General features: G+C 39.1%; 1 protein-coding gene across 2 annotated transcripts in view; it reads right to left on the minus strand.

Annotated features, from left to right (window-relative positions):
* The window catches only part of PSEN1 (presenilin 1), a 78,168-nt gene that overhangs the window by 56,960 nt on the left and 4,215 nt on the right, over window positions 1-16,993 (minus strand). Inside the window, exons 2-3 of one of the 2 annotated variants that reach the window (XM_060004274.1) lie at window positions 12,443-12,524; window positions 12,223-12,350 (exon numbers count right to left, since the gene is read on the minus strand). In XM_060004274.1, the coding sequence (XP_059860257.1) occupies window positions 12,223-12,297 (75 nt within the window). In that variant the 5' untranslated portion in view covers window positions 12,298-12,350; window positions 12,443-12,524. Of the gene's footprint in view, window positions 1-12,210; window positions 12,351-12,442; window positions 12,525-16,993 lie in introns of both variants that reach the window. The other variant, XM_060004273.1, reaches the window with a different exon arrangement.

The following is a 16,993-nucleotide window of genomic DNA, read 5'->3' on the forward strand; positions in this document are numbered from 1 at the left end:
ATCTTTTTACAGCCTGCACAGTTCTGCCCTTAAAGGCTATATTTAAGATTCAGAAAAACCAGTGTTGTAGCCATTATAAATGATTTCATTTCATTGGCAGAGGAAGGATTACTCACTGTATAAATGTTGTAAGTTTCAGGGAGGGCAGGGTCCTATGGGAAGTGGCCAGCATGTGGGAAGTGAGTTCCTACGAAGCCACATTCCCCAGAGCTCCTACACCATTACGTCAGAGGCTTCATTTTAATTCTTTCTCCTTTCTCTCACTTCAGAACATGATGCGAGTACAGGTTGAGCCACTAAAGCATGTGGACCCTCAGGCAGCAAAAATTGTGGAGGTATTTTCAATAGAGCAGAGGGCTTGCCCATTTTTTTTTAAAACCTTGTTTTCTGCCTGCCTGCCCCCGGTTTTTAGTTTTATTTCTGTAGTTAAAAGAAATATTATAAACAAAGGTTTATAAACTTTTTTTTTTTTTTTTTTTTTTTGCGGTACGCGGGCCTCACACTGTTGTGGCCTCTCCCGTTGCAGAGCACAGGCTCCGGACGCGCAGGCTCAGCGGCCATGGCTCACGGGCCCAGCTGCTCCGCGGCACGTGGGATCCTCCCGAACCAGGGCACTAACCCGCGTCCCCTGCAACGGCAGGCAGACTCTCAACCACTGCGCCACCAGGGAAGCCCAGTTTATAAACATTTTTAGAAGTTTTAAAAAGTGTCATCAACTTGTGTTTATAACACAGAAACTAAGTATCCTTCCTAATCTCTGTTCCACAATATGAACATGGTGAGCAATCTGATGTACTTTCAGATACTTTTAAAGCCGTGTTCTGCAATTTGCTTTTGTCACTTAATGATATGTCAGATACCTTTCTATACCAACACTTGTAAATATACCTCAACTTAAACACTACAGTAATGGCACAGTAATAATGACAATTATGATAATAATTGCTAACATTTATTGACTATGTATGTGCAAGACACTCTAAGCACTTCAGATGAGTTGTCTCATTTAATCCTAATAAAACTCTGAGTTTATTAATATTCTAAACTTCATTAACAGATAAAGAAATCGACGCTCAGAGAGATCAGATAGTGTGCCAAAGATCCCAGAGCTAAGAAGTTCTAGAGCAGAGATTCTAATTTGGACAGTTTAGCCAAAAGATCCTACTATTCGCCATTACCTTATACTACTGACTGGGTAAAACATAAGAAAAGCCTGAGGTTATCTCCAAATTCTCACTGTTACAAATGATGTTTCAATAAATATTCTTGTCTACATTTCCTGGCACTCTTATGGAAATGTTTTTATAGGACAAGTTTCTAGAAGTGGAAATGCCAGGTCACAAGGTATATGCCTTTTTAGATTCAATTGCCAAATTATCTCCAAAAGGCATGTATATGTAGTGGACTCACTTGAAAACTTGCCTCCAAATAAACACAAATTTAACTCCCGTGAACATCAAACAAGAATGCCTATTTCCCCACACTTTTAGTAGCAATGGGGATCAAGCCTTGCTCACTGATAGGTGAAAAATGAAAGGTTTTCATTTCTATGTCTCATTACTAGTAAGGTTGATCAACTAGTCTTTTCATATATTTATTACCATGTATATTTCTTCTTCCTCCTCCATATACATATATTGCTCGTATCCTTTGGTAATATTGTTTCTGAGTTGTTTATGTCCCTTTTGGCTTCATAAGAATTCTTCGTATATTAAGATATATCTGTCATTAGGCATTATAAGCCTTTGCCCAGTTTGTTTTTTGACTTTGTTCATGGTAGTTTTGCCACACTTCATTTTATAATTTTGTATTGCTGAATATGAACTTAGATGATTTTATAAGGAAAACAACTCATTTTTACATCTCAAATTCTAGTGTTTTTCAACATACACACATAGGTACATAGCTACAGTGAACATTCACAGATATTGCATCCTACTTTTTTCATCGAATATTATTTCATGTATACATTCCCATGTAATAAGTCCCATGTAAAAATTAACACTGTATTCCATTATGTTGATATAAATATATCTGCATATTATTTACTTAAAGATGGATATTTATTTATAAGAAAAACTATGAATCTTATAAGACTTTATACATATTGTTTGGATTTCCACAAATAGAACTGTGAGGCTCCTAAGCCCTGCACTGTAGGAAAAACTAGAAGAGGAGCTTAACTGAAGTACTGGCAAGTTATGTGGAAACTTGAAAATATTTATTAATCATACGCAATATGTTTCCAACAGCAAGCAGAATTCCATCCAGCACCTGTCCAAGCTTTGTGATTGCCCAGAGTTAGAGCTTTAACCATCACTCTGTCATCAAGGAAGACTGTCATTTCCCTGAACAGTTGATACAACTGGTGAGAGATAATATTTAACATTTATGGTGCTGTTGTGTTAGGCTTGAACCTAGAGTTGGTTTTTTTTTTAACAAACTATGAAGATCTGTGCCAAGGATTTCTAACTTTACTCTCATGCAAAAACAAGCATGTTCCTCTGGAGGTCACCAAGATTTTACATTCTTCTTTCTCCTTATTTCATTTCAGCATAAATGGGAAAACAAATTCATTACCATAAACAGTACAGTACCATCATCATCCAAAGGCTGATTGAGCCCGTGGACCCGATTCAGCTTAAATTTAGATCACTCCTTTCATTTATTTTTTTTCTCCTCGAGGTCCCAAGTACTTAATCACCACTTTCAACAGCTTATAGGTTTGCATTCTGTTTAATTTTATAGGATTTCTCATACTTTAGAAAAGTGACCCACTATCATCTAGAAAATGAGGGGGTTAGTTCTGCCAGTTTATGATTTGCTAGTAACTTAATAAAGTTCTCTGCATTTAATATTTTGAATTCAGAAAAGATACTGCAGATGACCTTCTTTTATAAAGACCAGACACATTTTAATGTTGTAAATTTAGCAGCTGAAGGTAACGATTTACATGTCTTCTTCAGCAATTGCTTTACATAGAGAATTATTACTGACCTTTCAATGGATTACTACTTTAAGGCTTCTTTTTTAGTTAGCAAATGACTGATTTTTTTCTATTCTAAATCAAAAAGGCTGTTGACATTTATTTCCTTAAGGACTAGAAAATTTGGGTCAGAATAAACTAATATGAATTAAAACACTGAGTATTCAATTTATAAATCTAATTGTTTTTCTCTAATGTCACTTTCCCTTTAATTCTTTATTCAAATATAGTGGTTCTCAAATTATGGCCCCTGGACCAGAAGCATTGGCATGATCTGGGAATTGATCAGAAATGCAAATTCTCTGGCCCCATCCCAGGCCTACAAAATCAGGAATTCTGGATTTGGGGCCAGAGAATTCGTACTAACAATTCTTCCAGGGATTCCAATGCACACTAAGGTTTGAAAGTCACTGCTGTAACATACATTTTATAAGGCTTAATTAACAATATAAATGAATTTTAGTCTTATTTCAAAAATATCACTTCTTTGTAATATTAGAAAAGCAAAAAGGTCTCAGCTAATCCACATAAAAGTTGTAAATCTACATCAAATCAAAACATGAACTCTACCCATCAAAATTTTGCACCAGAAAATAAAACTTTACAAATTAATAGGTATAGTAAAAGTAAACCAAAGGATGATGACAGATCACAAACTATAGAAAAAGGCCCAAATAATGTTCTTCTTAGAGCTACTTTAATATCTTACCTGCAAAATACATTTAGAAAACAAAGAACTTCCATTATTTTACAACTTATAAGCTTTGCCCTTTCTCAGAAATAGTTGTCATTAGTCAGTCGACCTTCCAGTCTCCAGTCCCTATAGACATAGCCAACCAACGGCAAAAAAAAACATGAAGTCCATGCTAGTTTCTAGTTAGAGGTGGTGGGTAAACTAATGGAAAGTAGTAAAATTTTTGGTTGAATGCCATCTTAAGGAATCAGGACACGCACTCTTGAGGGAGAAATAAATAAAATGGATTCTCCACTTGGTTCTTGTGACATGCCAATGTTTGACAGCTGTTCTACATAAAAACTGGAGCTCTGCCCCACATGGTGACAGCAGTGCAGATAATGACATGGTGGCAACAGCAGTGATGTGAGATGGCTAAGGAAGTGTGTCCAGAGCACAGGGAGCCCAGAGCACCCTCTCACATGAAAGATGAAGTCCTTAAGCAACTGAGAAGATTCACTTCAGACTTCTATTTGCAGATAGAAAATTTTAAATTTTCTCTTGCTAATGTGAGAAAAAAACAAAAGCCGCTTTGTTCTTTTGCAGGGATATTTGTATTGAACTGGTTTAGAGATACTGGGTGATCAATAAACTCTAAAGTCAGCAGAGAAACACGAATGAAGTTCTGCCTTTTGGGATTTTACAGCCTAGATGGGGTCAACAACCATAAAAAAGTAAAAAATTCTAAAAAGTGAAAAGGTGAAAACGACGTAACTCCTCTCATCTGTTATTAGCCGGAATTAAGATTTTTATATGAGCTAGTTTTCTAGAAAATGAAAGCCTGCTTAAGGTGTAAGTCCAAAAACTCAATATTTTTAATGAAAAGTTTCTATAGTGCACTGTAAACATTTCAGTCTTTTAAAATGGAGACTGACAAACACAACTGAAGCTTTTATCAAGGGCATAATATAAACTCCAATTACCAAGACCCCAGGCTATCATGCTTTTTTAGTTTCTTTTACATCAGCTGCTCTAATTCTCCCACTACTGTTAGTCAGTCATCATGGACACCTTGAATGCTTCTCCCCTTTCCACAGACATTCCCCAGATAGCATATTGTCCTTTTGTGACCCTTCTTTACATTCAAAAAATTTCCCCTTTAAAAATACCTTTCTTTTTAAATTATGAGATAACTATATTATAGAACATGTGGAAAAAATAAAAGGGGAAAATCACCAAAATCACCCATCTTTTCCTTGTCAGACTTTTCTGGTAGGGGTGTAAAACAATAACTGGAACAGTTGAACATTAGCTGGACTACACAGCAGTTTCCAGTATAGTTTACTTCAGTTCAGTCTGTCTTTATAGGATATGGAAAAGTATTTTTTGTATTCAGGGCGTTGAATATCTTTCTTAATCTATTTTTAATTGAAAAAAAACCAAATAATTTTCGTTTTTAAAAGGAAAGGATAATTCACCTACTTAAAACATTTAAACTAGGCACCATCAACACACTGAAGCCACAGATGGGAGAAAATATTTGAAAAGCATATAGCTAACATGAGATTAGCATCCCTCCTCCCTCCAAAAATATACTTCTACAAAATCAGTAAGGAAAAGACAAATAACCAATTGAAAAATGGATAAAGATCATGAACAGGCAATTCACAAAAGAAGAAATGCAAATGGCCAATAAAAAAAAAAGCTCAACTTTATTAGAAATTTGGGAAATACAATTAAAATAACATAAGATAATATTTCAAACCCATCCAACCGGGCTTCCCTAGTGGCGCAGTGGTTAAGAATCCACCTGCCAACGCAGGGGACACTGGTTCGAGCCCTGGTCCGGGAAGATCCCACGTGCCGTGGAACAGCTAAACCCGTGCACCACAACTACTGAGCTTGCACTCTAGAGCCTATGAGCTACAACTACTGAGCCCACGTGCCACAACTACTGAAGCCTGCATGCCTAGAGCCCGTGCTCTGCAACGAGAAGCCACCGCAATAAGCTGTGCACCTCAACAAAGAGTAGCCCCTACTCTCTGCAACTAGAGAAAGCCCACATGCAGCAACGAAGACCCAACGCAGCCAAAATTAAATAAACACATAAATAAATTTATTTAAAAAAAAAACCCATCCAACTGACACATAATAAGTCAGACAATATCAAGAACTGGCAAGGATGGACTTCCCTGGTGGCGCAGTGGTTGAAGGTCCGCCTGCCGATGCGGGTGACACGGGTTCGTGCCCCGGTCCGGGAGGATCCCGCATGCCGCGGAGGGGCTGGGCCCGTGAGCCAGGGCCGCTGAGCCTGCGCGTCCGGAGCCTGTGCTCCGAGACGCGAAGGGCCGCAGCAGTGAGGGGCCCGCGTAACGCAAAAAAAAAAAAAAAAAGAACTGGCAAGGATGTAAAAGAATGTAAACAGCCATACACTCTTGATGTGTAACCACTTTGGAGAGCATACTGGCAATCTCAAATATAGTTTAAGATCATTATACCCAATCGCAGCAATGATCCTTGAGAAACTCACACATGTGCAGAAGGATTCATGAATTAGAATGTCACTGTAACACTGTTGGTTACTGTGAAAATTGGAAACTACCAAATATTTATAAATAGAATAGATTTTAATATATTCACAAAATAAAATGAATGAACTAGAGATACATGCACCTATATATAAATTCCCAAAACATGTGTCTTCTGCAGCATACACCTACATATACAAATTTCAAAAATGTGGGAAGGGCTTCCCTGGTGGCACAGTGGTTAAGAATCTGCCTGCCAATGCAGGGGACACAGGTTCAACCCCTGGTCTGGGAAGATCCCAAATGCCACGGAGCAACTAAGCCCGTGCACCACAACTGCTGAGCCTGTGCTCTAGAGCCCGTGAGCCACAGCTACTGAGCCCGTGTGCCACAACTACTGAAGCCTGCACGTCTACAGCCCGTGCTCCACAAGAAGAGAAGCCACCAAAACGAGAAGTCAGCGCACCGCAATGAAGAGTAGCCCCTGCTCGCCACAACTAGGGAAAGCCCACGTGCAGCAACGAAGACCCAACACAGCCAAAAATAAATTAATTAAAAAAGAAAGTGGGAACTTTCTTCTACAACTTTTACACACACACACTCTATATAAAGTTTTAAAACATGCAAAGTAATATTATATAATATTCAATATTGTTTATGTTCATAAATATTTATAGTAAGCATGACAAACTCCAAATTCAGGATAGTAACTACTATCCTGGGAGAAGAAGGGGAACGTGGGAGAGGTGCTTCAATTTTATCTGTAATTTCTTTTGTATAACTAGACTATCTTTCCAAATTAAATGCAAAATTTTGTCTTGTTTGGTTATGATTTCATTTAGTGTACAATCAATATATAACAGGAACAGAAAAAACTTAGTAAAAAAAAGTACACACAGCAAATAAGACAATATGCTATACAGTAGCGTTTCCTGTGCTATATATATAACTGTATAGCACGGGGAACTCTGCTCAGTATTTTGTAATAACCTAAATGGGAAAAGAATTTGAAAAAGAAGAAATACATGTATATGCATAACTGAATCACTTTGCCATACACCTGAAACTAACACAACATTGTTAATCAACTATACTCCAATATAAAATAAAAGTTAAAAAAGAAAAAAAAAGGAAGAAATCAAAATGATGATTGTCTATGGTGGGTAGGAACTGACTATAATGGGCCACAAAAGTACTTTCTGAGGTAATGTAAATGTTTTATAACTCTACTGTCATATTGGTTATACAGGTATACGTATTTTTAAAAATCCATTGAATTATACATTTCAGATCTACATATTTCATTATTTATAAATTTTACCTCAACAACAAAATGATGCAATTAAAAAAAAAGACAATATGTTAAAGTTTAATAAAGTTGGGTGGCAGGTACATGGGTGCTCATTATATTATTTGCCATATTTTCTCTATATGCTTAAAATATTATGTAATAAAAAGTTAAGAAATAAATATTCGGATTAAAAGAAGCCCACTATTTTTCAGCTCTCTGACTAATCTCATAAACTTCAAATCCCTTCACTGTGAATGAGATTATCTATAGCAGCCTACAAAAGGAAAACCTGTTTTCTGGGCTAAGGCTGCCCTGACTGTATCTGCTAAGGGTTGAAGAATAAAGCCACCGGCAACATTTGACCTTTGGAAAGAGAAAACTGCTTTAAATGTTATCTTCTACTTAACACTAACAATATATCATGTAACAATACTTGAAGTTACACAAGAAAAGTCATCTAATTGAGTACAATTTGGTTAATCAGATCCAAAATGGTTTCAATTTCATTATACTTCTTACAGGGTAACCAACTTGATCCTATTTTCTTAGGACTGCCCCAGTTTTAAAACTGAAAGTCTTGCCTTCCAGGAACCTCTCAGTCTCAGGCACACTGGGGCAGCTGGCCACCCTAACTTCTGGTCACAACAAAGCTTCTGGAAGAGAATTTATTTAGCAAATCAGCTAATTTTACAGATGGGAAAAATGAGGTACTAAGAAATTAGCTGAATTAAACCAAACTTACACATAGCTACTTCAAATTACAAGTGGATCAAACTTAGTTCTTCCTTCTGAGGAACCTGTTTACATCTCATTCAGCCACAAGCTCTAAATGCCAATTCATCAGTGTTCTTGGACAATTCTGAATACCCAGTTAACCTCTCACTTCTTTCCCAAACTCAAAGCATTGCCCCATGATATGAATTCAAGACTTGGGATGCTCCTGACTTTGGGGGGAGGTACTGAGTAGAGGAAAGGAACAGAGGCTCCACTTCTTTACACTGATCTTTACCTAGTCTGTAGGGAAGATATTCACTCTCCTTCTGGTTTCAAAAATATTTTTAAATGAATTTTCTTTTTGTAATATCTACTGCAAAATAGCATGTTTGAGTACTCTAGAATATAGAGTCAAGCAGATAAGCACTTCACTAGAGTAGCTATTCAAAGAAGGAGAAGACAGAGGAAAAAGGAAAATCTGCTCATTTATGATAAACATCCCCAAAATGCCAGGCCCTAAAACTACATAATGTTTGTCACAGCACCTAGCACAGAGTCCAACACACTGAAGACATTCAACATGAGAGTTTCCTCTCCTGAGTAGTGTGGAAAGATTCACACTTTCCACATCTGTCAATTTCCTTTTAATTCCTCTAAACTAGTCCTGAGCAAATAAAGAAGAAATAAGCCTGATAAGGACTTTTTGTGCCTTTAGAGGCTTGTCTTCGGGTACTTGTATTTAACAACTCCACTATCCAACAGCAGAAATAAAAGAGCTGCTTTCAATTAATCTGCAAAAACAGCCTTCTATGTCCAATTTAAATCTGGACCTACCCCCATTTTTTCATAACCAACCAGAGCATATACTTAAACAATGGCTTCTTTATAGCTAAAAAACATAACGATGAGATTCTTTTCCTCGTTCTTTGGGGTTTTTTAAAGTACGTTAGTGCAAAATGAATAGACTTCGTATTTTTCTTCCCCAGCATTTTTTCATACAATATCTCTTTTCAGTATTACAACATTTCTCTGGGGTATGAGACCGTTGGAAGAACAGAAGAAATACTGGAGCGAGTTTGGGATTAGAAAGCACAGTTTTAAGTTCCAGGTCTGTTATTTAACTTTCTATGTGGTCTTGGACAAGCATTTTAACTGTAAAATGGCAATAATACCTATCTTGTGGTAACTGGAAAATATAAGAATGCATGCATAAGATCTTCATAAGCTATAGAAGATATTTTTAAGGAGATAAAAGATAAACTCAATTAACATCACATTATCAACAGCAGAGGCAAAAGTAAACAAATAAATTAGGCCTGATTTTCTAGACAATGGTGCCCTAATAGATCTGGAAGGTACCACTGAGAACACGACTTGCTAAGACTTGCTAAAATTAGACCATGAACACATGTAATTATCAATAACAATCCTACATCATTTGTACCTCCTCTAGAGCTACCCTTTTTTCAATTTATCAGTCACTGAGGTGTTAAAAAGAAAAAATAAGGCAGTAAAAAAATACCAGGAAAGCCCCACAAAACCTGAGTGTGAGGGATATAAACAATATTACACCAACAGTGGAGAGCTTCTTATGTGCCAAGCACTGTTCTTGGAGGGAAGCAGGTAAGCAAATCATATCTAACTACACAGTATGTTAGGAACACTGGTAAGTGCTACGCACAAGTAAAGCCAAGGAAGAGTACAGGGAGTGCCGGGTGGCAGGGAAGGAAGGCATGGCCTCACTGATAAGGTGACTCAGGAGGTGGCCTGAAGGAACTGAAGAGAGCCAGGGAGAAGAGTGGGAGGAGAATCCAGGGCCCAGAGGAAGCAGTGAGGGAGGGGGAAGATGGTGAGAGACAACAGAGGGTGGGGGAGGGGACAGTTTAAACCTCAGAGACTAGATTTTATTCTGAGATGAGATGTCTTTGGAGGGTCTGGGGCAGATGAGTGACATTTAACTTCTTAGCTGTGGAATCTTTTGTTCAAAGGGATCCACAAAAGATCAATATGTACAACAGATAAAATAGGAGATGCTCTGGTTAAGGAAGGGGCACCCAGAGACCTACGTCAACTGTTCCCACTTTCCCCCTCTCTCCTCTGAAGTAACAGTTTGAAAATGAGTACAAAGTCTGTAGCATCCAAACTTTCACAGCCTGTACCCCAAGAACTTTATAATCCTGCCCAGCCTATCTTTTCAAAAGGCCATTCCTGGGGAACAGCAAAAAGGAGTAAGTCAAGCTGCTGACACACAGCAGAGGAGCAGGAGTGCTGTCAGAAAAATCAGTCCTTCGTACCACTGCTTGTTAAACACCCGCCCAGGCACCAGACGTGAGAGCCCCTCTTCCCTCCCCCCAACCCCTCAGGTGTTCTCTTTCAGGGCGTCCCTTGAAATTCATTTTAACTTGATTTCACTTGTTTAAAAATGCTCTAGCAATACAGTGTCATCTGCCTCTGCTGACGTATCTCCAGATAGAGTCCCCTGTCAATTGATATGGTAGGAAAATTCTTCCTCCACTAGTGTTATTTCTTCTCTCAGTAATGACTTCCCAATTTGCTCTATTCTAATCCTACGCACCCATCAAAGTTTACTTTGTGAAGCCCTCCTCCCACGTTTTGACCCTGAATTGGAATCCTAAATCTTTGGAGTGTGAAGGGAACTTCCAGGCCACCTAGTGCTCTAGTTCACGGCTCATTCCACGAACTAACCCTCTGCAGATCTGGCTGGTAGTCTTCCAGCCTCCGTAACTGCTTTTAGTGACATGCACACACTAGCCCACAAGGCAGCCTACGCTCTTTCAGACGTAAAGTACTTGTGAGGAAATTTCTTTTTACTGATCCAGAACCTGTTTCCTTCTATCACTGGTTCTGCCCTCTGGTTCTAATAGAGGAAAGTCTGCCCTCTGCCCCCCATCCCCTGCATCCAGCATAGCTTACAGTTGGCCTTGTGGCTTTCCCCATTCTGTCTCCACCTCTAAAAATGCGGCTGATGCCCCAGCCATCTCACAAGCCATCTGTGGACTGCCTTCAACCTGTAATGGTTAGCTAACAGAGTGGCAGGCAGCTCTGGTCTGTGTGTATAGCCAGTGAAGTGTCTGTGTCCCATGCCACTGACTACACCCCTTTCCTGATTCTCTCCTTTGACCTATCCTAGGACTTCTACCCTTAGCCCTGCATTCATCATTCAGTCAATGAGCATTTACTGAGCACTGTCAAGAACCAGGCTAGGGTCTTCCCTGGTGGCACAGTGGTTAAGAATCCGCCTGCCAATGCAGGGGACACGGGTGCAAGCCCTGATCCAGGAAGATCCCACATGCTGCGGAGCAACTAAGCCCGTGCACCACAACTACTGAGTCTGTGCTCTAGAGCCCACACACTACAACTACTGAAGCCCGTGCGCCTTAGAGCCTGCGAGCCATAACTACTGAGCCTGTGCTCCAGAGCCCGTGTGCTGCAACTACTGAGCCCGTGTGCTGCAACTACTGAAGCCCAGACACCTCGAGCCTGTGTTCCGCAACAAGAGAAGCCACCACAATGAGAAGCCCGTGCACTGCACGAAGAGTAGCCCCCGCTCGCCACAACTAGAGAAAGCCTGCATGCAGCAAGGAAGACCCAACACAGCCAAAAATATATTAAAAAAGAAAAAAAATTAAGAAAGAAAAAAAATAAAAGAACCAGGCTAGGCACTGAAAAACTAAAAGTAAATAAAATGTACTCAGCTCATAGAAGAATAAGAGCAAGCTAGGTAAAATAATAAATAGCCGGGGAAGTTGGAAAAGGCCTCAGAGGAGGAGGTGATGCCTGAGCCAGGGAGGAACTGTATCAACACCCAAGTCTCACACAGCCTTGTGTCCCCTGCACCAAATGGTACAATGCTTTCCCTTATTTGAAGTTCAGCAAATATGTAAATTTGATAAAGTAGAGAAAGCCTGCTCAGCCCCCTGAGCCTCTCCTGGAGGCGAGGGAGGGTGGTCACTGAATCCACAGTCTGAAAGGGCAGTTGTAGAGGTTGACACTGTACCTGGCTACGTACAGTATTGCTCAGGTGGTTGTCCTCGGACATCTGTGCATTCTGGAAGTAGGACAAGGGTGCAGGTAACTCTGTCATTGGAGCAACTGTATAGAAATACTTTTTCACAGAAAACAGAGCCTCTTGGGGTTCTGAAAAGGGAAAAAGAAAACAGTCTTTTGTGCATTACAGTTATACTTTTATTTTGAAACACTTTCATAAGTTACTTTCACCAAAAACAAACCTTTCTTTCATGTGTTATCCTCCAGGCCAAGCTTTCTAAGGACCTCACAGGCTGCTGTCACTTGCAGGCTCCTGGATTAGGTCTGAAATAGAATTTTACTGGGTTACCCAGAGTTGGTCAAATCCTAGTAAATCCATTCACACCAATTAAATACTTATAAGTCTAATTTGTAAACCAGTAATGTATTAATTTGCCAGGACCCTCAACTGACAAACTTTTGTCAGCTCAAGATACCTCTTGGTAATGAGTAGATCTACTTGAGAAACCAAATATTTTCAATCAGAATGATATCTAATGATTTCAGATCTAGAGCAAAGGGAGCTAAATGATCTTAAAGAATGTTCTCATCAACATCCCTCTTCCAATCCAACCTAATTTACATCACCATAAAATTATTTGTCTAGTGCTTTTAATTTTGCAAAATTTCTTTTTATCACCTCATTTTTTTTCTTTACCACAATGACCCAAGGCAGGGTAAACAGGTAACATATCTATTTTACAAAAGCAAAAGGGCACCCAAGTTGAGTGACTTGCTTAAAAGCACACAACTGGGCAGACCAGGACCAAATCGCAGACTCCTAACTCCCAGCCTCTACTCTGCATCCTGGCACAGGCTTGCTTACACACATCATTCTGTCTCCCACACTTCAGCCTCCTGGGGGCCACATTCTCATTTGCCTGTCTACCTGAATTTCCATCAGCCGATTCCTTATGACTTCAACTATGCTTTTCATTGAAAGTCTTCAGAAATATAGAAGGAAAAAAATCTGTTTGCATACCTAAGCAGTATTCTAATTCACTTATAGTATCCAAAACATTACCATGTACATATTTACATGAAAGCATTTTGTTAATGTCTTGTTTCATTTTTACTTTTAACTTCAGGAACTTCTACACTCTAAATATTCTACTTTCTTATTCTAATGATTTTTTCATCAAAAACACATAAAGCAACTTTTTCCTCTAGTAAAGGTATTGACTTCCAATTAACCTTTAATGATCTATATTTGGATCATTCAAATCATGACAAATTCTTAATCAAGGTATGCTTTCCCTTTTATCCTACATGCTTTTTTTTTTTTTTGGCCACGCCATGCGGCATGCAGGATCTTAATTGCTCCACCAGGGATCAAACTCCCAATCCCTGAGGTGGAAGCGCAAAGTCTTAACCACCAGACTGCCAGAGAAGTCCCTATCCTACATGCTTTTAAATACCGTGCCTGGGACTTCCCTGGTAACACAGTGGTTAAGACTCAGCGCTCCACAGGAGGCCCATGTTTGATCCCTGGTCAGGGAACTAGATCCCACATGCATGCTGCAGCTAAGAGTTCGCATGCCACAACTAAAGAGCCGGGTGAGCGACAACTAAGGAGCCCATCAGCCACAACTAAGGAGCCCGCCTGCTGCAACTAAGACCCAGCACAACCAAATAAATAAATAAATATTTAAAAAATAATAATAATAAAATAAATAAATACTGTGCCTTTCTCCTCCCCTCCAACTTCAGCCCATAGTTAGCTGGTATGAGATCAGAGGATTGCTAATTAATATTAACTAAACATGATGTACTTATGCAATTCTGTTTTAAATATATAATATTAATTTGTTTTTAAAATAAAATGAATTAAAATTAAGAATAGATTCAATAGTTACTTTTATGGGGTTAATCACTGGAAGGCGGTACACAAGAAGCTTCTGGGGGTATTGGTAATGCTTTGTTTCTTGATCTGGGTGCTAGTTACACGGAGGTTTCAGTCTGAAAATTCACTGAGTTGTACACCTACGATCTGTGCACATTCCTATATACTTCAATTAAAAAAGTCAAATAGAGTTTTGTGGTGTAAACCTATATTTAGGGTTTGGCAATATGTATGTTAGCTTACCCAAAAGGGAAGTGGATTCCAATAGAACAGTTATATTTTCAAAGTATTGAAAGTAAATGTCCTGACCTATGCTTCTATATTTTTAAAAGTTGACTATCTAATTGAAAATTTAACATTAATGTAGCATTAATGATCAGCAACACAGCACATATTATTCCCTTCTTTTTCACAAAAACATTTAGTACAGCACCTACTACCTCAGCTAATGCAGAAATGCCACAGGATGGCAAACAGAAAAAGTTGTAACTGGTTACCTCCACTGGCTGCTCTGAAGACTATACCACGTCATTTAAAGTACAGCTCTATTACAAAAAAACCCTTAGAAATCTGTCACTGATATTCTCATACAATCCCTCAGAAACAAAACCAAGTAAGCAAGACAGTGTTAGCCAAATGAAACAAGCAAAAGGCAAGAAAAGGCGCTGCAGGCAAAAATAAATAAAAAGTAAATAAAGTGTAGTACATTTACAGGTACAATATGAGCAGAAGAAAAGTGATTGTTCATTCACTAAACAGGAGTTTACTGGCTGTCTACTTATACCAAAACTCAAAGACAGACACTGAGAGGATTTAATTAATTATGTTCACTTTACCCATTTTACAGATGGAAACAACGTGGCACACAGAAGTTCATGAACGTGCCCAAAGTCACATTCAGTAAGCAAAGGAGCAAAGCAAAGGTTCACGTATTACACTACTTTGCCTCTATATAAAATTTCATCCCTGCCATCTAGGAGTTTATAACAGTGAGCATTAAGACACACTGAGCTGATTTTTATTACTAGTAAAACTATTGCTTTGACATAAATGAGATCTTAAAAAAAAAAAGTAGTAAATGAGATCTTAAACTTCAATAACTGGTCTAACTAGAAATTAAAAACTAGTGCCAGGGCTTTCCTGGTGGCGTAGTGGTTGGGAATCCACCTGCCAATTCAGGGGACACGGGTTCGAGCCTTGGTCTAGGATGATCCCACATGCCGCCGAGCAACTAAGCCCATGCGCCACAGCTACTGAGCCTGTGCTCTAGAGCCCGCGAGCCACAACTACTGAGCCTGGGCACCACAACTACCGAAGCCCGTGCTCTACAACAAGAGAAGCCATCGCAATGAGAAGCCTGCACATGGCAACGAAGAGTAGCCCCTGCTCGCCACAACCAGAGAAAAGCCCGTGTGCAGCAATGAAGACACAACACAGCCAAAAATAAAATAAATAAAATAAAATAAATTTATTAAAGAAAAAAAACTAGTTTCAAAAGCATTCCCAATATAACAGTCCTGGTACTTCTTTTTTTTTTTTTAAAGATAAGCTATAATGAGAATCTGGTCATTTTAATTTAAGTGGTTCCCATTATTAATCTTATGCTTATAGGATCTGTCCAACTATTAAAAGAAATCACACAAACTGATTATCATATTGGAGCTTTCTCAGACGAATCTTGTAAGAATCATCTATAATACAGCAGTCACTTTAACATATTCCAATACTACAGTCGATCCAGACTGAACCAACTGCAGATCAAAAATATTTGAAAGAAATTCCAAAATTAAGTAAAACCTAATTTGCTTGTGCCAGCAAATAATTACAATAGTATTTACATTGTATTTACAACTATATACATACCATTTCATTGTATTAGGTATTATAAGTAATCTAGAGATGATTTAAAGTATACAGGAGGATGTGTGTAGACTACATGCAAATACTATGCCATTTTATATAAGGGACTTGAGCATCTGAGGATTTTGGTGCCCATGGGGGTGGGGGGTGGTGGGAGTCCTGAAACCACTTCTCCTCCACCCCCACCCCCTCAACCACAAGGGACGACTGTATTTAAAAGACACATCTGTATTTACATGTAAAACACTAAGGCTCAGGCAAGGTGAAAGAATTTGTCAGTGTACAATTATGAGGCAAGTAACACCAGTTCCAGAACCCAGATCTTCTGATGCCCAGCCCAGGTGTTTGCCAGTTCAACAGGAGAAAGCTCATGCCTCCACTACACAATGCTGCAGGGTGACGCTCCCTGGAAGAGCTGCTCTTTACATGGAGCTTAGTAGGAAGCAAAGGTAGGCAACAGGGTTAGCCAGGTCTTCAGTCAGGTCTGGTGAACAGACAATCATTGTTGGTACAAAGAAAGGGGCAGGCAAAGCTGGATTTGATTCTGGTCCAGTAACAGCTGAAAACAATTGATGACTGCACGGAGAAAGCCAACGACCCACTGTTCCCGGACCCACTGTTCCCGCAGCGTGGCAAAAGACACCAGTGGACTTTGTAACATTCTTAACAGTGCCCTGAGAGCAAGAAAAGATAGTTGTTGGGAAGTGAGGATCTTTCATGTGACCTGGATTGCATAGGGAGTGGGAGTAGGAATGTAAGTAGATTTTGGTGTTTTCTCTCTCTGGCCAACTGCTAAAGATTTTCTGAGACTGATACAGCACAACACTCCAATTCACTGCCATCCATTCCTTTTTTCTCAAGACACTTGCTCAATCAGACAAAAGGAAAAAAAAAATCCTTCTCTGATGGGCAACTACAATTTCTTTTTATTATATACGAAGACTAAAAAAAAGCTCCAAGAGAATACAAATAATCTCGAAGTTCAGATGTGCTGAACAGAAAAGTCTGTCTAGCCAGAAAACCTATCCATCAGCACTTCGAAAAGTATCAC

Source organism: Delphinus delphis, chromosome 2 (assembly GCF_949987515.2).
Source record: "Delphinus delphis chromosome 2, mDelDel1.2, whole genome shotgun sequence".
Classification (NCBI taxonomy): domain Eukaryota; kingdom Metazoa; phylum Chordata; class Mammalia; order Artiodactyla; family Delphinidae; genus Delphinus; species Delphinus delphis.